Source organism: Littorina saxatilis, linkage group LG8 (assembly GCF_037325665.1).
Source record: "Littorina saxatilis isolate snail1 linkage group LG8, US_GU_Lsax_2.0, whole genome shotgun sequence".
Classification (NCBI taxonomy): domain Eukaryota; kingdom Metazoa; phylum Mollusca; class Gastropoda; order Littorinimorpha; family Littorinidae; genus Littorina; species Littorina saxatilis.
This window is the reverse complement of record NC_090252.1, coordinates 2,729,836-2,752,267: the sequence shown is the minus strand read 5'-3', so window position 1 is coordinate 2,752,267 and position 22,432 is coordinate 2,729,836. Positions and strand designations below refer to the sequence as shown.

Sequence of the window (22,432 nt, the reverse complement as noted above, 5' to 3'; positions counted from 1 at the left end):
AATCAAATCAAATCAAATCAAATTTTATTTTGCGAGGGTTGTGGCATAAGCCATATGCCAGACAGAGAGAGAGAGAGAGAGAGAGAGAGAGAGAGAGAGAGAGAGAGAGAGAGAGAGAGAGAGAGAGAGAGTGTTTGTGTGTGTGCAGGGACTGGCGATTGCGGCAGTTACAAACTAAGAGTATAAGAAGAGGAAGAGAGACAGAGACAACAGACAGCAGGAAAGGGCTTACAACTTCAGACTTCTCTATCCAACTGAATGGTACTCTCTGGGTTTTTCTCCAGTTTCCAAAATGATCAGCAAGATACGGGAGGACGTGGAGACGGCGACATCAGACGCAGCGACATCTGGCGAGGAGCTCGACAACCTCGTCAAAAGTCGACGCAGGTACGTGTGAATTATGTGTCACGTCTTCCCTTCTTCTTCTTCTTTGTTCCCTTCTTTTCCTCGTGTTTCCTTGTCTTTTATGCCAGTTGATTGCTTGATTGATTGATTGACTGCTTGATTGAATGACAGATTCATTGATTGATCGGTTGATCGGTTGACTGATAGGTTGCTTGGGTGCTTGGCGGACGTATTGCTTGTAAAGATGCCAATTCTAATTTGTGTGCAATGTCTTGTCTTTCTCATGTCGCAGAAAGCACAGTCGGTCCACCAAGGCGCTGTCAGAGACACAGAGGAACAACCTGGCAAGACTGAGCGTCGCACACGATGAGGGAGAGGGGGGCGAGGTGGGGCGTCTGACACAGGACGAAACTATGGAGAAAGGAAAGGTGTGTACAGCAGACAGCACGATGAGGGAGAGTTGTGTTTGTTTGTTTGACCAGTTCGGGGGTTTTAGGGCATATTTTACAGTGCTGTTGGTGCCTACTTGCCGAGTGGCTATCTGGGGTCATATTCTAAATGAAATATAGAAAGTTATATATCAAATGAAAGGAAAATGAATAAGCTTTTCATATTTGCAAAGAGAATTGTGCTATCTTTAAAGGTAAAAATTTTATGGGGGTGACAACATGATTTTTGTTGAAATTTGTACGCCCATTTTTTGGAACACGTGACAAACACAAAGAAGAATTTTTTTTGTGTTCAGTTTATTTTAGATATGCTGCTAACTAGTCTGTTTGGGCATTCATTTTACATTACATAGCAAAGTTTTATAGAGTTTTGCTGATAAACAAAAAAGTTATTGTCACCTGAATACCCCCACCCAAATTTCAAAGTTGGACGTTTCATGCCTAAGGCCCCCCCAAAAAAAATATTCTGTTTACGGTATCCTGACTGACCCTATTTTTTCGCGCGACCCTAGACTTTTGTTTGGCATTATTTTGGTAAAAAAAAAAAAAAAAAAAAAAAAAAAAAAAAAATTGAAAAAAAAAAATTGGAAAAAAAGGGGGGCTTTGTTTTTTGGCAAAATAACTTAAAAATATGTTTTGGGGAAATAAAAAAAAAATTAAAAAAAAGTCCCGACCTACCGACCCTATTTTTTTGGCCTATGTTACCGTTAACAGACTTTTTTTTTGTGTGTGCCTAATAATGCATTTCTATAACTAACTTATAACAAAAACCCAGCTTGTTTCAGTCATAAAGTGTGTCTTAAATATGAGTTTATCCACTGTCCGACCCATCCAATGTAAAAAGAAAAATAAAAAAATTTATAATTAGATAATTGGTCAGTGGAAAACTACAGGGGGGGGCATCGTAAGCTTGCTTACGATGGGCAAGGGAGCGAACTGGTAAGAGTTAACGCCCAGCCGACCACGAAGGGCCATATCAGTCAGCTGTTTGCTTAACGCCCAGCCGACCACGACGGGCCAGATCAGTCAGCTGTTTGCTTAACGCCCAGCCGACCACGAAGGACCAGATCAGTCAGCTGTTTGCTTAACGCCCAGCCGACCACGAAGGGCCAGATCAGTCAGCTGTTTGCTTAACGCCCAGCCGACCACGACGGGCCAGATCAATCAGCTGTTTGCTTAACGCCCAGCCGACCACGAAGGACCAGATCAGTCAGCTGTTTGCTTAACGCCCAGCCGACCACGAAGGGCCAGATCAGTCAGCTGTTTGCTTAACGCCCAGCCGACCACGAAGGGCCAGATCAGTCAGCTGTTTGCTTAACGCCCAGCCGACCACGAAGGGCCATATCAGTCAGCTGTTTGCTTAACGCCCAGCCGACCACGAAGGGCCATATCAGTCAGCTGTTTGCTTAACGCCCAGCCGACCACGAAGGGCCAGATCAGTCAGCTGTTTGCTTAACGCCCAGCCGACCACGAAGGGCCAGACCAGTCAGCTGTTTGCTTAACGCCCAGCCGACCACGAAGGGCCAGACCAGTCAGCTGTTTGCTTAACGCCCAGCCGACCACGAAGGGCCAGACCAGTCAGCTGTTTGCTTAACGCCCAGCCGACCACGAAGGGCCAGACCAGTCAGCTGTTTGCTTAACGCCCAGCCGACCACGAAGGGCCAGATCAGTCAGCTGTTTGCTTAACGCCCAGCTGACCACGAAGGGCCATATCAGTCAGCTGTTTGCTTAACGCCCAGCCGACCACGAAGGGCCATATCAGTCAGCTGTTTGCTTAACGCCCAGCCGACCACGAAGGGCCAGATCAGTCAGCTGTTTGCTTAACGCCCAGCCGACCACGAAGGGCCAGATCAGTCAGCTGTCTGCTTAACGCCCAGCCGACCACGAAGGGCCAGACCAGTCAGCTGTTTGCTTAACGCCCAGCCGGCCACGAAGGGCCATATCAGTCAGCTGTTTGCTTAACGCCCAGCCGACCACGAAGGGCCAGATCAGTCAGCTGTTTGCTTAACGCCCAGCCGACCACGAAGGGCCAGATCAGTCAGCTGTTTGCTTAACGCCCAGCTGACCACGAAGGGCCAGATCAGTCAGCTGTTTGCTTAACGCCCAGCCGACCACGAAGGGCCAGATCAGTCAGCTGTGTTTATAGGAAGCACTGGGCTCAAAGAACAAGAACGACGAATACATAATGTTTTGCCTAAAACCCATGTTCAACTCATTGTCTCCCAGGTACGGATATATCCGGACCCACTCATATGGCTCTATCTGACCAGGTACGGATATATCCGATCAGACTGTTAGCTTCAGTCGCTTCCTGTAACGTCGATCTAACGCCTACATTCCAGCGTGTTGATACACAGTTACTACACAGTTACTACAATTCTGAGTGACCTGCTGCAGCACAGCTGGGATAGAAAGTGCAAACAAAAAATACAACTTTTAATCTTCATACTGACCAAGTGTTATAATTACAGTGACACGTGCTGGCCACAACACCAAATCGCAGGTAAGGAACGCAAGTTTGGGCGGTACTACATGTTGTTTGCTTCCACCACAGGTAAAGTTCACGGTCTTCCTGTCGTACCTGAGTTCAGCTGGCGCCCTCCCCTTCACCCTGTCCATCGTACTGTTCCTGGCATTCCAAGCCGCCAGCGCCGGCTCCAACTTCTGGCTGAGCCTCTGGACGGACGACCCGCTGCTCGCCACGGCCTTGACCCCCCATAACGGGACCTTCAACGACGACCTCAAGGACACTAACGACTACTACCTCGAGGTCTTCGGAGTCCTGGGCGGCGTGCAGTGTGAGCGCTTTTAGTTTGTTGTTGTTGCTGTTATTGTTGTTGTTATTGTTTTTGAGGTGGGGGTGGTTCATTTGATTTGCACAGAGAAATCCGCCAAGAGACTGTCAGTACGGTTTGGGAACGTTTTACAAAATTGTTTCATTTGAATGAAGGACAACAAGTGTGAGTGAGAGCAATGAATCACTGGGGTCACTGGGGTCACTGGTGTCACTGGGGGCAATGAATCACTGGGGGCAATGAATCACTGGGGGCAATGAATCACTGGGGGCAATGAATCACTGGGGGCAATGAATCACTGGGGGCAATGAATCACTGGAGGCAATGAATCACTGGGGGCAATGAATCACTGGGGGCAATGAATCACTGGAGGCAATGAATCACTGGGGGCAATGAATCACTGGAGGCAATGAATCACTGGAGGCAATGAATCACTGGGGGCAATGAATCACTGGGGGCAATGAATCACTGGGGGCAATGAATCACTGGGGGCAATGAATCACTGGGGGCAATGAATCACTGGGGGCAATGAATCACTGGGGGCAATGAATCACTGGGGGCAATGAATTACTGATTTGTTGGAACACTTCCTTTTTCATGATAAAGAAAATATGAGTTTTGGACTGGGATTAGGGTGAGTCGTCTATTTAAAAAAAAAGGCAAAATCAATAGAAGCAGACTTATTACTCTGTACTCTGTACATATTACTCTGACCTGTGTGCAGTGTTGATGCTGACGTGGAACCAGCTGATCTACTGGGTGCGCATGGTGAAGGCGTCACGGATCGTGCACCGCAAGCTGCTGAGCTGTGTGCTCAGGGCACCCATGTCCTTCTTCGACACCACGCCCATAGGCCGCATGGTCAACAGGTGTGGACTTTACTAGCAAGGCTGAGGCTAGTGTATGAGATAGAGGGGCTTCCAACAGAAGGCATGGGTACAGGGGCTGCCCAGCGTCTGGGTGACTTTGACCCCAGATGATGTTGACATCTAACATTTCAAAGGGATCTTTTTAATCAAAAAGATAAGGACATTTGCGGGGGGTGGGACCAAGAAATCCCCCCTCTAGATCCTGCCTGAGTGTTATGCCCAATCCATGCCACCTGTCCCTCAGTCTAGACGCTTGTTCAACGCTGTCCTGGTGGTGCAGCAATTAATGGCGTAATGTTGGAAGGCTAGATAACCTCTTAAATAGAATGTCACTGAGCATGACCACCAACACCCCAATATCACCTCGATACGCTAGTATTCTAGCTGAGGCGAGTCGCCTCACTAATCAGACGACCCGACCAGTGGTTTGTTGTAACAGAGAAACGACGTTGACACTCTCCTTACCACCAGGTATTCTCGTGACATCGAGACGATCAACAACAACCTTCCCATCATCAATGCTATCCTCCACCCCCACCCCACACACTTTGATATGCTTATGTTGTAGCTGACAAAACCTGCTGGTGATCTGTGTGCCACCAGGTTTTCACGTGACATGGAGACGATCGACAACAACCTCCCCATCATCATCCGGGACTTCCTGTCCACCGGCACAACTGCCATCGTCACTCTCATCGTCATCTCCATCAGCACCCCCCTCTTCCTCTCCCTCGTCGTCCCCATCCTGCTCTTCTACTACTTCATACAGGTGAGTGATAGCTACATCGCCATCTCTTTTACTACATACAGGTGAGTGATAGTTTACATCGTCAGCTCTTCTACTACTTCATACAGGTGAGTGATAGCTACATCGTCATCTCTTCTACTACTTCATACAGGTGAGTGATAGCTACATCGTCATCTCTTCTACTACTTCATACAGGTGAGTGATAGCTACATCGTCATCTCTTCTACTACTTCATACAGGTGAGAGATAGCTACATCGTCATCACTTCTACTACTTCATACAGGTGAGTGATAGCTACATCGTCATCTCTTCTACTACTTCATACAGGTGAGTGATAGCTACATCGTCATCTCTTCTACTACTTCATACAGGTGAGTGATAGCTACATCGTCATCTCTTCTACTACTTCATACAGGTGAGTGATAGCTACATCGTCATCTCTTCTACTACTTCATACAGGTGAGTGATAGCTACATCGTCATCTCTTCTACTACTTCATACAGGTGAGTGATAGCTACATCGTCAGCTCTTCTACTACTTCATACAGGTAGGTGATAGCTACATCGTCATCTCCTCTACTTCTTCATATAGGTAGGTGAATGCTCTGTCACGGTCCATGACTCCAATGCAGTATATGCATGTCTGTCACGGTCCATGGCCCCAGTGCAGTATCTGCATGTCTGTCACGGTCCATGGCTCCAGTGCAGTATATGCATGTCTGTCACGGTCCATGGCCCCAGTGCAGTATATGCATGTCTGTCACGGTCCATGGCCCCAGTGCAGTATATGCATGTCTGTCACGGTCCATGGCTCCAGTGCAGTATATGCATGTCTGTCACGGTCCATGGCCCCAGTGCAGTATATGCATGTCTGTCACGGTCCATGGCCCCAGTGCAGTGATGCATGTCTGTCACGGTCCATGGCCCCAGTGCAGTATATGCATGTCTGTCACGGTCCATGGCCCCAGTGCAGTATATGCATGTCTGTCACGGTCCATGGCCCCAGTGCAGTGATGCATGTCTGTCACGGTCCATGGCCCCAGTGCAGTGATGCATGTCAAGAAGGGACGTAAGAATACGGTAGATCCCGCTTGAGTGACGTCATTTAGCATAATGTCAAGAATCAATCAATCAATCAATCAATATGAGGCTTATATCGCGCGTATTCCGTGGGTACAGTTCTAAGCGCAGGGATTGTTTTTAAATGCAATTTATATCGCGCACATATTCGAGGCGCAGGGATTTAGTTATGCCGTGTGAGATGGAATTTTTTTTACACAATACATCACGCATTTACATCGGCCAGCAGATCGCAGCCATTTCGGCGCATATCCTACTTTTCACGGCCTATTATTCCAAGTCACACGGGTATTTTGGTGGACATTTTTTATCTATGCCTATACAATTTTGCCAGGAAAGACCCTTTTGTCAATCGTGGGATCTTTAACGTGCACACCCCAATGTAGTGTACACGAAGGAACCTCGGTTTTTCGTCTCATCCGAAAGACTAGCACTTGAACCCACCACCTAGGTTAGGAAAGGGGGGAGAAAATTGCTAACGCCCTGACCCAGGGTCGAACTCGCAACCTCTCGCTTCCGAGCGCAAGTGCGTTACCACTCGGCCACCCAGTCCTGTGTAAGGTAAGAAGGTAATCTTATAGTTCATATGAACTGGAATTAATTGTTGAGTGAATTGTTAACTTGCACCCTTACTGTGAGAGTGTTGGTATGATCTGCGAAGTTTATGTTATAGGTCTTTTATACGTGGAATATTGAAATACATGTTGTGGTTTCGGACTGAGATTGTTGTGTTAGGCACCACCGTTGTCATTTCTGACATTTGTTACAATAAAGTAAAGTTAACTTCACTCGTCCAGATTTGACCCATCAGCGAATATGAAACCTTTATATTCCTTAACACAAATCAAGGCAGTGAGAACCAGACTTTTTTTAAAAGCTAACAGTCCTAAAGATTCACGTTTGAATTGTAAAGACACAGAACCTTTTCATGGAACACCAAAGTTCAATGCCTCGTGCATGCCTGTCGACAGGGGTTCTACATCCCGACGTCGCGACAGCTGAAGCGAATCGAGTCAGTGACGCGGTCCCCCATCTACATCCACTTCAGCGAGACCATCAGCGGCGGCCCCACCATCCGGGCGTACGGGGCGGCGCACCGCTTCGTGGAGGAGTCCAAGGCTCGAGTTGACCGAAACCAGTCGTACTACTTCGCCAGTCTCGGCGCAAACAGGTACGCTTTTGGCTTAAACATTGTTTAGGCCAAACAACAAAAAAAAAGGTGTGGTTACGGTAACATAGCCAAAGAAAATAGGGTAGGAAGGTAGGCAATCACTTTTTTTTTTAAACTTTTTTTCCAATGTGTACAAATTAAACCTACTTGACAGGGAAATAAGTGTGCGACTCGAGCGCTTTCGCTTTCATTGCGTTTTCTGCACTCGTTTTCTTGTTTTTGTGGTGTGTTTTTTGACAAATGTAATAAAAAGTTATAGGGTCGGCCCCTAAAAATAGGGTAGGTCGGGTTACCGTAACCACACCTATTTTTTTTATTTTTTTTAGGCCTTATTCATATTTTACATGTTCAAGAAATGTACATCGACATAAGGTGAAAACAACAACCAGCCTACAGCTTATAGTGGTGTCTTCAGACAAATGTACAAGGGGAAAATGAGAGACAGTCAAGCCCTTACACACACAGTAAGCAAGAACAGTCAGTTGATTTAACACAAAATATCATCCAACAAATACAAATAAAAGCAGGTACGCTTTTCGCGCTGATGTTTCAATGGATTGTTTAGGCTTCTTGGGCGTTGATGTTTCAATGGATTGTTTAGGCTTCTTGGGCGTTGATGTTTCAATGGATTGTTTAGGCTTCTTGGGCGTTGATGTTTCAATGGATTGTTTAGGCTTCTTGGGCGTTGATGTTTCAATGGATTGTTTAGGCTTCTTGGGCGTTGATGTTTCAATGGATTGTTTAGGCTTCTTGGGCGTTGATGTTTCAATGGATTGTTTAGGCTTCTTGGGCGTTGATGTTTCAATGGATTGTTTAGGCTTCTTGGGCGTTGATGTTTCAATGGATTGTTTAGGCTTCTTGGGCGTTGATGCCAACGTGAATTTAGTGATCCCAAGATTTAGGTTTTTTTCGGGTTTTGTTTTTCTTTGAGTTTATGCTGGGTATGAAAGCTAGCATAAATAATAATGCTTTGCAACGTTTTGTTTTGCTTGAAGTTTATGCTGGGTATTAAAGCTAGCATAAATAATAATGCTTTGCAACGTTTTGGTTTGCTTGAAGTTTATGCTGGGTATGAAAGCTAGCATAAATAATAATGCTTTGCAACGTTTTGGTTTGCTTGAAGTTTATGCTGGGTATCAAAGCTAGCATAAATAATAATGCTTTGCAACGTTTTGGTTTGCTTGAAGTTTATGTTGGGTATTAAAGCTAGCATAAATGTATTATGCTTTGCAACGTTTTATTTTGCCTATGACCCATATCGATTTGAAACAGATGTTAAATCTCCAACACGCACCAAACAACACTATAGGTTAAGTATACTCGTTTGAGAAAAAACCCAGCCCCATTGAACATAAGGATCCCGATTGATAATAAACGAGTCTCAAGATCTGGATGTTTTATCGTTTAGTCTGTCTGTTAGGGCAAACACGACTGTACACAGGAATTACCCTAGCTTTATAAATCAGTGCTGATCTTTGTCTTATGGCAGATGGCTGGGCATGAACCTTGAAATTATCGCGAACCTGGTCATTTTCGGCGCCGCCATTTTCTCCGTCGTCACACCAAACGTAGGGGGCGGCACTGTGGGGTTGTCTGTCTCATACGCCATGTCGGTAAGTCTTTATCTCACTCTGGTGTCCTACGCCATGTTGGTAAGTCTTTATCTCACTCTGGTGTCCTTCGCCATGTCGGTAAGTCTTTATCTCACTCTGGTGTCCTACGCCATGTCGGTAAGTCTTTATCTCACTCTGGTGTCCTACGCCATGTCGGTAAGTCTTTATCTCACTCTGGTGTCCTACGCCATGTCGGTAAGTCTTTATCTCACTCTGGTGTCCTACGCCATGTCGGTAAGTCTTTATCTCACTCTGGTGTCCTACGCCATGTCGGTAAGTCTTTATCTCACTCTGGTGTCCTACGCCATGTCGGTAAGTCTTTAATTCTCACTCTGGTGTCCTACGCCATGTCGGTAAGTCTTTATCTCACTCTGGTGTCCAATGCACAGCCTGTCTCTATAGGCATCAGATAGGATTGTTTCTGACACTAACTGCAAGTTGTGGATTCTTTGCAAACACACGACATTGGAATATTGTGTGGACAGATGTTCTATCGTTTTTCACGCCGAAGAACGCTATTGCAACCAATCTGGATCAGATATTTTGAAGATGGCTTTCTATAGAGAGTTGTTTTTGATACACTTGACTTTAAACGGAGTCATCGTCTCATTTTATTAATGTACACCCTGTGTCTGAATTCTGGTCTTATCTAGTACTTTTCTATTTTGATCTCGTGCTGATTGTGTAAGCAGTCTGGGTGTTAAAGTGTTATTACGATAGCACGAAGAGACTGTCACCAGGACTCGAGTGGATTGTGACGGCTGAGACCAGATCGTGTCATTGAGCGCTAGTCGACTTGGTCAGCAGTACGGTAGATATCTTTAAATTACTGTTACATTGGCTGATGGTGATCAGATTTGATTAGCAGTTCAGTTGTGTCACATGATAACTGTTGCCTTGGTTATTGGTCCCCAGATCTCGAGCTGTCTCACGTGGATGGTGCGTCAGATGAGTGACCTTGAAACCAACATCGTGTCCGTGGAGAGGGTCAAGGAATACTCTGAACTTGAACCTGAGGTCAGTTAAAACATCCTAGAAACCTTTGACTTGTGCACAATGTATTTATACACAGGCACCATGCATGAACAATCACCGTGGCCCTGTTCCCATGTGGCAAACTATCCTACACTGGTACAAAGCCGCTCGTTTCTCAACCACTGCTTGGTAACGTCTGACGTAAGCCTCCATGTCCAATTGGAGACTCTCTCTATCACTGTCTGCCTTTCTCCCTGGAAGTTAGAATGTGTAAAAACAGAGGGATGTAGTCTTTTTAAAACTCTTTTTGTTCGGCCAGAATGTGAGAGGGCAAACGCAAAACTTTGTACAGACAAAATAAAAACAGTACATTCACAGATATTTCGACCCAATGGTCTTTTAAGTGAACAGACAAACAAATATTCACACAAAACTTATCTTGATAGTTCTGTCAGTTTACGTCCACTCGTCAGGAAGCCGAGCGAATGAATCGATATTTTGTGTGAATATTTGTTTGTCTGTTCACTTAAAAGACCGTTGGGTCGAAATATCAGTGAATAACAAACGTTCCAACAACCTACCTTTCTTGTTTGTTTATTCTGAATGGGCGGGGATGTAGCTCAGTCGGTAGCGCGCTGGATTTGTATCCAGTTGGCCGCTGTCAGCGTGAGTTCGTCCCCACGTTCGGCGAGAGATTTATTTCTCAGAGTCAACTTTGTGTGCAGACTCCCCTCGGTGTCCGAACACCCCCGTGTGTACACGCAAGCACAAGACCAAGTGCGCGCGAAAAAGATCCTGTAATCCATGTCCGAGTTCGGTGGGTTATAGAAACACGAAAATACCCAGCATGCTTCCTCCGAAAACGGCGTATGGCTGCCTAAATGGCGGGGTAAAAAACGGTCATACACGTAAAATTCCACTCGTGCAAAAAACACGAGTGTACGTGGGAGTTTCAGCCCACGAACGCAGAAGAAGAAGAAGAAGATTCTGAATTTTGGAACGTTGGCAGTCTCCTTGTTTTTTGATTTTTTTTTAAGTACAGACAATTAACGATTTTCTATTCATTATGAATGTCTATAATGTGTTTTGTCTTTATTTGTTAGAGACTCAAATTCGCTGAAAAGTTTATTTTGTTAGTGTTAAGGTATCAACACAGGGTGACTTTTGAATGTGTTTCGTACGGTAATTTCACAATGGCATTGACACAACAAAGTGATGCAGTACAGACGATTGTTTAGCTGTTTTTGCCTGGTTGACCTCAATGGCTGATGGATGTAAAGCAACAAAGTGATGCAGTACAGACGATTGTTTAGCTGTTTTTGCCTGGTTGACCTTAATGGCTGATGGATGTAAAGCAACAAAGTGATGCAGTACAGACGATTGTTTAGCTGTTTTTGCCTGGTTGACCTCAATGGCTGATGGATGTAAAGCAACAAAGTGATGCAGTACAGACGATTGTTTAGCTGTTTTTGCCTGGTTGACCTTAAAATGGCTGATGGATGTAAAGCAACAAAGTGATGCAGTACAGACGATTGTTTAGCTGTTTTTGCCTGGTTGACCTCAATGGCTGATGGATGTAAAACAACAAAGTGATGCAGTACAGACGATTGTTTAGCTGTTTTTGCCTGGTTGACCTCAATGGCTGATGGATGTAAAGCAACAAAGTGATGCAGTACAGACGATTGTTTAGCTGTTTTTGCCTGGTTGACCTCAATGGCTGATGGATGTAAAGCAACAAAGTGATGCAGTACAGACGATTGTTTAGCTGTTTTTGCCTGGTTGACCTTAAAATGGCTGATGGATGTAAAGCAACAAAGCGATGCAGTACAGACGATTGTTTAGCTGTTTTTCCCTGGTTGACCTTAAAATGGCTGATGGATGTAAAGCAACGGAGACACTTTGTGGATGTAAGCATTCATCTATACACAGGCACCCTGGGTAAACATCCACCGTCGCCCCGTCCCGAACTGGCCAACCAATGGACGCGTCATGTTTAGCAACTACTGCACGCGCTACCGACCTGGCCTTGACCTAGTTTTGAAGGGCGTGACCTTCACGATTGAACCAGGGCAGAAGGTAAGTGTACGAGAGCGGAGCATGACCGGAAAACATGTCATGCTGTGTGTTGCTGGACACAAATCGAAGAAAGGCATTATTGGGGGCGGGGATGTAGCTCAGTTGGTAGCGCGCTGAATTTGTATTCAGTTGGCCGCTGTCAGCGTGAGTTCAAACCCACGTTCGGCGGAAATGTATTTCTCTGAGTCAACTTTGTGTGCAGACTCTCTTCGGTGTCCGAACACCCCCCGTGTACACTACATTGGGGTGTGCACGTTAAAGATCCCACGATTGACAAAAGGGTCTTTCCTGGCAAAATTGCTTAGGCACAGTTAATAATTGTCTACCTATACCCGTGTGACTTGGAATAATAGGCCGTGAAAGGTAAATATGCGCCGAAATGGCTGCAATCTACTGGCCGTATAAAATTTCATCTCACACGGCATCATTGCAGAGCGCCTAGAACTGTACCCACGGAATATGCTCGATATAAGCGTCCTATTGATTGATTGATTGTTGGTAACAACTAACTCTTTAGTTTGTCTAATGCACACAAACACGTCGTCACAGAATGTTGGCGTACCTCGTGTTAAACAGCGTGTCGGGAGGAGGGCAACATTAAAACTGAATATTTCTTACGATGAAAATAGTGTTATATATTTGTGTGTGATATGTATAAATATCATACAGATTAAAGAATGTTAAATCAAGTATTGTCAATCGTATTTCAGAGAATATTTCTCATGGAGAATGATTTACTTAGTATAAAGCGCAAAAGCATCAAAATCGCCAACAGTCGAGTTACGCCAAAATTGCACGACGACGTCGTAATGTGTTACCCGGCTGTTTTCAAGGAACGCGTCTTACAGATACATGAATTCCCAATTCTTATCGGGATCTAAGCTTATAAAGTAACAATGTTAACAATGTTATCCGTGCTTGTCGTGCTTGATTATATACAGACGCAAGTAGTTAGCAAGTTAACCTTCTTTATCACTTTCATAACTCAATGTGCTGTTTAACATTGGCTCTTTCTGCCAGTCATAGCCTGTTGTGGGCGTGCCTGCATATTCTTTGTCACGTGATCTTGCAGGTGGGCATTGTGGGGCGGACAGGGGCAGGTAAGTCGTCCTTGACCCTGGCGCTGTTCCGCCTGGTGGAGTCAGCGGGTGGCTGCATCATGATAGACGGGGTCAACATTGCGGACATCGGGCTCCACGACCTCCGGTCAAGGATCACCATTCTGCCTCAGGTCAATACACTGCTCGCACTCTCATCGTTTAAGAAACAATTGTTTAACTTGTTCTGCACGATTAAAGTTGGCGTCACACGGGCGATTCAATCGTGAGATTTATTCCCGCGATCCGATCGGCAGCCGATCGCAGATCAAATCGTAGGCCATTGACCCGTCACACGATGAACGATTGACGAACGATTGACGTACGATTGACGTACGATAACTCAAGCGTGTGACTGCCCCAGAACATAAAACATTAACATGACTTTATCCATTGCAATATGTGGGGGGCGGTTGTATCGCCGCGGCACGCAGTGGCAAACCGCCCCCCACATATAGACCTTGAGTTTGTTGCACTTATGTTGAGCAAATACGAGATATTGTAGCAACGACCTTGTCACGATCACATTAAAAGATTACGGACGGGCGCAAAGGCTTGGTGGTAAGACGCCGGCCTCCAAAGCAGAAGGTCGTGGGTTAAGGTAAAGATTTTTCCGATCTCCCAGGTCAACTTATGTGCAGACCTGCAAGGGCTATCCCCCTTCGTGTGTACACGCAAGCACAAGACCAAGTACGCACGGAAAAGATCCTGTAATCCATGTCAAAGTTCGATGGGTTATAGAAACACGAAAATACCCATCATGATTCCTCCGAAAGCAGTGTATGGCTGCCTAAATGGCGGGGTAAAAACACGTACAAATCCACTCTTGCAAAACACGTGTGTACGTGGGAGTTTCAACCCACGAACGCAGAAGAATAAGAAGACATGAACAGATTGTTTTACTAATTACGGTCTTATTTTTGATTGATAGCAAATTGTGTGTTCACAGCTGGGTGTGTGGTCAGAATCTAGTCTGTTTTAAGCGTCACAGAGTGAACGCGGCCTAAAGTGTCTTGAAGGCGAAGATCGGGAGGATTTTTTCTGCGAGTACGAAGATTTGATTAATGACCTCAAGACGCGCAACTGACACTCACATCCTCTATCCAACAAGTGTCTGGAACTGTTTAGATAAGCAGTAGTATGGTGGTATCTCTGATTACTGGACCGAGAAAAAAGGGGAAGTCACTGTTTTGTTCACTTTCGTGTCTTCCTGTAAAATTGGAGACGGCCTGTAAATTAGCCTGTGGGCATAGGGAAGCTGGGTGTTGATAACTAATGATAACAGACTTGGAGGAACGAGTGGCTGTAGCACATAGCAGACATTCTTTCAAAACTGCGGCTTTAAGAACAAAGGTTAATAATCCTACCGTCTTCCTAGCAGATAACCACGTCATGTCCCAAACAGCCACTAGTTGTGGGGACAGTAAAACCAAGCATTGCACAGCCTATCGTTTTTTGTGTGGTTTGTGCGTCTGGAACTGTTTTGTTATGTGCAAGTCGTTTCGAGAAAGAGAGAGAGAGAGTAAATGTGGCGACTGAAATTGTTTAGAGCGCTCTAGCACCGTCAGTTTACTTAACCCGAACAGGAGGTAGTCCATATTAGGAGCTGGTCCCGATAAGGGGTCCTTACCCTACGTAAACATAACCACATTACATTTTCACATTGAATCATCAACCATCAATGCTCTAAATTGCTATTCACCCAGTATTTCTGCCCTGAATCAAACTCCGTATACATGTTGTCAGGATCCGGTGCTGTTCTCCGGCACGCTGCGGATGAACCTTGATCCCCTGGACCAGTACACTGACGAACAGATCTGGAAGGCGCTGGACCGGGCCCATCTCAAGGTAAGCTGAGAGTTGACTCGACGTGTTTCTCTCAACAGATCTGGAAGGCGCTGGACCGGGCCCATCTCAAGGTAAGCTGAGAGTTGACTCGACGTGTTTCTCTCAACAGATCTGGAAGGCGCTGGACCGGGCCCATCTCAAGGTAAGCTGAGAGTTGACTCGACGTGTTTCTCTCAACAGATCAAGGTCGGTAAACTGCTGACCTAGCTGTCTCTGCATTTCTGTCTCTCAACAGATCAAGGTCGGTAAACTGCTGACCTAGCTGTCTGCATTTCTGTCTCTCAACAGATCAAGGTCAAGGTCGGTAAACTGCTGACCTAGCTGTCTCTGCATTTCTGTCTCTCAACAGATCAAGGTCGGTAAACTGCTGACCTAGCTGTCTCTGCATGTCTGTCTCTCAACAGATCAAGGTCGGTAAACTGCTGACCTAGCTGTCTCTGCATGTCTGTCTCTCAACAGATCAAGGTCGGTAAACTGCTGACCTAGCTGTCTCTGCATGTCTGTCTCTCAACAGATCAAGGTCGGTAAACTGCTGACCTAGCTGTCTCTGCATGTCTGTCTCTCTTACGTCTCCCTGTCCGACTGTCCGTGTGGACCGCATTCTTTTCCCCCTCTATTCCTTTCTCTATGTCTGTCTTGTGTCTGTCTGTCTGTCTGTCTGTCTGTCTGTCTATCTGTCTGTCTGTCTGTCTGTCTCTCTCTCTCTCTCTCTCTCTCTCTCTCTCTCTCTCTCTCTCTCTCTCTCGCCACGGACCGCTGAGCCACGTGATGTTTTTGTTTTGAATTCATGCCTTCTGACATCACAGTCTCAGCAAGGATACACAAAGCACTGGATGTGTCAGAGACAAAGCCTATGGACATGGGTTATGGCCTGTCACCCATCAAGGAGTTTGTGTCGGAACTGAAGGACAGATCAGCAGTTCGTGCACTGCAACATGTGAACAGAAACTACCATTTCCGTCGGGCGGTCCATGATAACACAGATGACAGACAGTCAGTGCTGTGTGAAACAGACAGTCAGTGCTGTGTGAAACAGACAGTCAGTGCTGTGTGAAACAGACAGTCAGTGCTGTGTGAACAGACAGTCAGTGCTGTGTGAAACAGACGATTCTGTGCTTGTCAAAGACTGCCGCAACCACGATCTTCCAAGCACGTACTGAATGATAAAACAAGCAGCTCGCCACATGCTACAAGAAGAAAAGGAGTACTGTTACAAGCTTCGACTAGTCGACAGAGGAAAGTTTGAAAATCAGCTCCGATCAGTGCTACAAGAAGTGTCTGTGCTCAGGGACGTTACAAGGTTCTACCTCAGTTGACAGTTTTGACTAATCGGTTTGCATGTTCATTGTTTCTGGCAAGGATTCGGGGCTGGTACTCATCATGCTGATCGACACATTGGGAAGAACTGTGTAAATTACTTTACACCAAACAAACCGTACAAAACTGTGTAAATTGCTTTACACCAAACAAACCGTACAAAACTGTGTAAATTGCTTTACACCAAACAAACCGTACAAAACTGTGTAAATTACTTTACACCAAACAAACCGTACAAAACTGTGTAAATTACTTTACACCAAACAAACCGTACAAAACTGACGCGGAATTACCATGTTGGAACAGAAATGAAAATCGTGAATCATCCCCATGATTTGTACATTGTAACACGAAAATCGTGAATCATCCCCATGATTTGAACATTGTAACACGTTTTTTCAAAATCACATGCGAAGCAAAAGTGAGTCTATGTACTCACCCGAGTCGTCCGTCCGTCCGTCCGGACGTCCGGACGTCCGGACGTCCGGACGTCCGTCCGTCCGTCCGTCCGGAAAACTTTAACGTTGGATATTTCTTGGACACTATTCAGTCTATCAGTACCAAATTTGGCAAGATGGTGTATGATGACAAGGCCCCAAAAAACATACATAGCATCTTGACCTTGCTTCAAGGTCAAGGTCGCAGGGGCCATAAATGTTGCCTAAAAAACAGCTATTTTTCACATTTTTCCCATTTTCTCTGAAGTTTTTGAGATTGAATACCTCACCTATATATGATATATAGGGCAAAGTAAGCCCCATCTTTTGATACCAGTTTGGTTTACCTTGCTTCAAGGTCAAGGTCACAGGAGCTCTTCAAAGTTGGATTGTATACATATTTTGAAGTGACCTTGACCCTGAACTATGGAAGATAACTGTTTCAAACTTAAAAATTATGTGGGGCACATGTTATGCTTTCATCATGAGACACATTTGGTCACATATAATCAAGGTCAAGGTCACTTTGACCCTTATGAAATGTGACCAAAATAAGGTAGTGAACCACTAAAAGTGAACATATCTCATGGTAGAAAGAGCCAATAAGCACCATTGTACTTCCTATGTCTTGAATTAACAGCTTTGTGTTGCATGACCTTGGATGACCTTGACCTTGGGTAAAGGTCACATGTATTTTGGTAGGAAAAATGTGTAAAGCATGTGAGTCGTATGGGCTTTGCCCTTCTTGTTCAAAATCGTTTCCCTCTCCCTGAACCTCCCCATCGCAATGAACTATCAAGTTTTGGCGATTAAACACGGAGGGGGTTCAGACACTGGCAGGTCCGCACATCAGTTGACTGTGGAGATCGGACGCATCTCCACCTGTTACCCACCAGGCGCGGTCGGAATTCGAACCACGAGCCTTCCACACAGAAGATCGACACGCCCGTCTGTAGCAGAGTTTGTTCTTCACAGAGAATTGACTATATATATATATATGCTTTGATGTTTTGCAGAGCTTTGCCGAGGAGTTACCGGAGAGGCTGTACTATCAAGTCGGGGAGGAAGGCCAGAGTCTGAGGTCAGTCATAACTTACCTTGGTGCACACTATCGGCACGACACACAGTCAGATACTCAGTGTCACGTGCTGGTTAAATCAAGTAGTTAAGCGTTGATCACAGACAATATCAGATAGTGAGAGTTATACGGAGCCAGTCGCTTGGCACCAAACAAAGTTCTGACTCCGTGTAACTCTCACTATGTGATGTCTGTGATCACAGTGCGCACTACGCCTTGTGTCTCAGCCCTTGCCATTGTGCAACATCCATGTTTCTTTCCGTGTAACTCTCACTATGTGATGTCTGTGATCACAGTGCGCACTACGCCTTGTGTCTCAGCCCTTGCCATTGTGCAACATCCATGTTTCTTTCCGTGTAACTCTCACTATGTGATGTCTGTGATCACAGTGCGCACTACGCCTTGTGTCTCAGCGCATTGTGCAACATCAATGTTTCTTTCCGTGTAACTCTCACTATGTGATGTCTGTGATCACAGTGCGCACTACGCCTTGTGTCTCAGCCCTTGCCATTGTGCAACATCCATGTTTCTTTACGATGACAAGGTCGGTAGATCGATTGCGGGTTTTTTTCAGATTGAAATTTGTTTGATTGTTTTTACACAGGCGCATGTGTGTTTTTATTGGCCGGAAATCGTGCAAGCTGTATCCCTCTCGAGGACTGGGTGGCCGAGTGGTAAAGCACTTGGGCTCGGAAGCGAGAGGTTGCGAGTTCGAGCCTGGGTCAGGGCGTTAGCAATTTTCTCCCCCCTTTCCTAACCTAGGTGGTGGGTTCAAGTGCTAGTCTTTCGGATGAGACGAAAAACCGAGGTCCCTTCGTGTACACTACATTGGGGTGTGCACGTTAAAGATCCCACGATAGACAAAAGGGTCTTTCCTGGCAAAATTGTATAGGCATAGATAAAAATGTCCATCAAATACCCGTGTGACTTGGAATAAAGGCCGTGAAAGTTGAATGCTCGCCCTAATAGGCTTGAGGTTTGCTGGTAGATGTGAATGCGTGATATATTGTGTAAAAAAAAATTCCATCTCACACGGCATTAATAGGTACCATGCACCTTGAGTCGCCTTGTGTGGTGAGATATGTGCGCAATATAAATTCTCGTAAATAAATAAGAGTAACTTTCTTTGATTTTTACATTTAGTCAAGCTTTGTTAACATTGAGGGGGAATCGAAACGAGGGTCGTGGTGTATGTGTGTGTGTGTGCGTGCGTGCGTGTGTGTGTGCGTGTAGAGCGATTCAGACCAAACTACTGGACCGATCTTTATGAAATTTGACATGAGAGTTCCTGGGTATGAAATCCCCGAACTATTTTTTCGTTTTTGCGATAAATGTCTTTGATGACGTCATATCCGGCTTTTTGTGAAAGTTGAGGCGGCACTGTCACGCTCTCATTTTTCAACCAAATTGGTTGAAATTTTGGTCAAGTAGTCTTCGACGAAGCCCGGACTTCGGTATTGCATTTCAGCGTGGTGGCTTAAAAATTAATTAATGACTTTGGTCATTAAAAATCGGAAAATTGTAAAATAAAAATAAAAATTATAAAACGATCCAAATTTACGTTTATCTTATTCTCCATCATTTTCTGATTCCAAAAACAAATAAATATGTTATATTTGGATTAAAAACAAGCTCTGAAAATTAAAAATATAAAAATTATTACCAAAATTAAATTTTCGAAATCAATTTAAAAACACTTTCATCTTATTCCTTGTCGGTTCCTGATTCCAAAAACATATAGATATAATATGTTTGGATTAAAAACACGCTCAGAAAGTTAAAACAAAGAGAGGTATAGAAAAGCGTGCTATCCTTCTCAGCGCAACTACTAAACCGCTCTTCTTGTCAAGTTCACTCCCTTTGCCATGAGCATGAGCGGTGGGCTGACGATGCTACGAGTATACGGTCTTGCTGACAAAAATGCATTGCGTTCAGTTTCATTCTGTGAGTTCGACAGCTACTTGACTAAATGTTGTATTTTCGCCTTGCGCGACTTGTTTCTTTTTTCTTCGCGATCAGAAAAGTTCTAGGGTCGGCAGGAAAAATAAGGTCAGCCGGGGAATCAGAATCTTTGAATTCATTTTTCGTTACCTTAGCGCTCTGGGTTACTTGGGTATAGTCGAAAACAGTTTCGTCTCGCGCCAAATGCAGCAATGTTGTAGTTTACGTTGATTGGTTAATATTGTTATTGTCTCATCAGCTTATATTGCTGTTCGAGTTTACGTGGAAAAACTGTCTTCAACCTTTTAACGTGTCTGTTCTCCAGTGTGGGTAACGCCAGCTGGTGTATCTGGCCCGGACCTTGCTACGAAGGACCAAGATCCTGGTTTTGGACGAAGCCACCGCGGCAGTTGACATGGAAACGGACACGTTGATCCAGAACACCATCCGCTCCGCCTTCAGTCAGTGCACCATCATCACCATCGCCCACCGCCTCAACACCATCATGGACTATGACAAGTCAGTGTGTGTGTGTGTGTGCGTGTGCGTGTGTGTGTGTGTGTGTGTGTGTGTGTGTGTGTGTGTGCGTGTACATGTGTGTGTGTGCGTGTGTGTGGGTGTGCATGTGTGTGTGTGTGTCTGTCTGTCTGTGTGCGTGCGTGTGTGATTGCGTGCGTGCGTGGCTGTGTGTATATGCGTGCGTGTGTGTGTGTGTGTGTGTGTGTGTGTGTGTGTGTGTGTGTATGTGTGTGTGTGTGTGTGTCTGTCTGTGTGTGTGCGTGTGCGTTCATCCGTGCGTGGGTGCCTGTTCGATTTGTAGTATTTTGTAACTTGAAATTGGCTTACTCTAACTGAAATGTGAATATTTTTGTTTCATTCATTTCTTGTCCTCCGACAGGATCATGGTGCTGGACAGTGGGGTGGTGAAAGAGTACGACGCCCCGCACACACTGCTCGCTGACCGTTCCACCATCTTCTACAGTATGGCCAGGGACGCTGACCTCGCCTAGTGACCACTCAGTCACACACTGCTCGCTGACCGCTCCACCCTCTTCTACAGTATGGCCAGGGACGCTGACCTCGCCTAGTGACCACTCAGTCACACACTGACCGCTCCACCCTCTTCTACAGTATGGCCAGGGACGCTGACCTCGTCTAGTGACCACTCCCAGTCACACACTGACCGCTCCACCCTCTTCTACAGTATGGCCAGGGACGCTGACCTCGCCTAGTGACCACTCAGTCACACACTGCTCGCTGACCGCTCCACCCTCTTCTACAGTATGGCCAGGGACGCTGACCTCGCCTAGTGACCACTCAGTCACACACTCATCATCACAAGCGGAAAACTGACCACAGCTAATAAAGATCACTGCTATGTTGTGTCCGGAGCTGCCTCCATTCTGGCCATACAACACAGTCCGACGGTCAATTCCGGCCATACAACACAGTCCAACGGTCAATTCTGGCCATACAACACAGTCCAACGGTCAATTCTGGCCATACAACACAGTCCAACGGTCAATTCTGGCCATACAACACAGTCCGACGGTCAATTCTGGCCATACAACACAGTCCGACGGTCAATTTCAGAAGCAGCAGACTGACCAAGATAACTGCTATGTTATGTAAAGAACACTGTTAGTTCTGACCATATATCTCAGTCCCACAGTCACCTTCAGAAGCAGCAGACTGACCACAGCTGCCGAATATATCATGGCTGTCATGCTGCGCCTTAGACACTGATAGTTATAGCCGTACAGCATCCTTCCGCGGCCATCTTCACAGGTCGTCCACCCCAGTGAACACTAGTGTTTCCATGAGTGCCACTTTTGCCAGAAGCACTGGGGAGTCTGTCACACACTGTTCAAGACTGTCTGCAGAACATGTTTAACAGTGAAACACTTGAATGAAGCGTGAAGACTGACCACAGGTTTTCAATAAATAACTTAGGGAACCCGTACGATTTCGTCGTATTCTGTACGCATGATTGTCTAGAATACGAGTAGTACGATCAGTGGGGAAAAAAATACGACGAGAACAATTCCTGGATTAGTTTTCTTCTCAAGCGCATCCCGAAGCTGATCCAGTATTTTGACACATGGTTACAGTTTTTGTCAGTAAACATTGAAAGAACTAAGAAGCATTTATATTAAACGTATTGGTTAATTTAATGAACGGTGCGACGGACGCGAGTGAAACATGTTTGAATCAAGGATGTTCAAATGCTGTGTGGAGTACGCTCATTTTTCGGAAAATCCAGCAAGTTTGCTTGAGAATACTCCAAGTGAATAATAGGGGTTCCCGGGTCTGATAACAGCTATGTTGTGTCTGGGCATCTTTTATTCTGGTCGTATCTCAGTCATCTTCAGCAGCAACAGACGGACCGCACTTTTGAGAAAATATCAGCAGGTGAGTCTCATGGGATGTTAAGGGTTGGCTTTTACTGGACATTTCCGGTATTTTACTGGTTAAACTGTGGACATACCTGAAAGATAGATCGTCGAACAATATCTCCATACATTTTTGTTAATTGATACAACAATAAGTTTTTGACTATGCAATTGAGTTGTTCTTCAGTACTGGTGACAGAA

General features: G+C 45.4%; 2 protein-coding genes across 2 annotated transcripts in view; both read left to right on the top strand.

Annotated features, from left to right (window-relative positions):
• Positions 1-18,359, top strand: part of LOC138974456 (multidrug resistance-associated protein 1-like) — a 45,452-nt gene extending 27,093 nt beyond the window's left edge. Inside the window, exons 15-27 of the mRNA XM_070347173.1 lie at positions 285-387; positions 638-773; positions 3,349-3,592; positions 4,314-4,458; positions 5,062-5,227; positions 7,257-7,456; positions 8,946-9,069; positions 9,985-10,086; positions 11,974-12,120; positions 13,193-13,351; positions 14,964-15,065; positions 17,836-17,900; positions 18,287-18,359. Of these exons, the coding sequence (XP_070203274.1) occupies positions 285-387; positions 638-773; positions 3,349-3,592; positions 4,314-4,458; positions 5,062-5,227; positions 7,257-7,456; positions 8,946-9,069; positions 9,985-10,086; positions 11,974-12,120; positions 13,193-13,351; positions 14,964-15,065; positions 17,836-17,900; positions 18,287-18,359 (1,766 nt within the window). The remainder of the gene's footprint in view (positions 1-284; positions 388-637; positions 774-3,348; positions 3,593-4,313; positions 4,459-5,061; positions 5,228-7,256; positions 7,457-8,945; positions 9,070-9,984; positions 10,087-11,973; positions 12,121-13,192; positions 13,352-14,963; positions 15,066-17,835; positions 17,901-18,286) is intronic.
• A 1,813-nt stretch (positions 18,360-20,172) lies between these two features.
• LOC138974455 (ATP-binding cassette sub-family C member 3-like) lies at positions 20,173-21,853 on the top strand (the record flags this gene model as incomplete). Its single annotated transcript, XM_070347172.1, has 2 exons — positions 20,173-20,357; positions 20,737-21,853. Coding segments are annotated over 2 exons (297 nt in total), but the record flags the coding sequence as incomplete, so codon positions are not given.
• Positions 21,854-22,432: the final 579 nt, after the last annotated feature.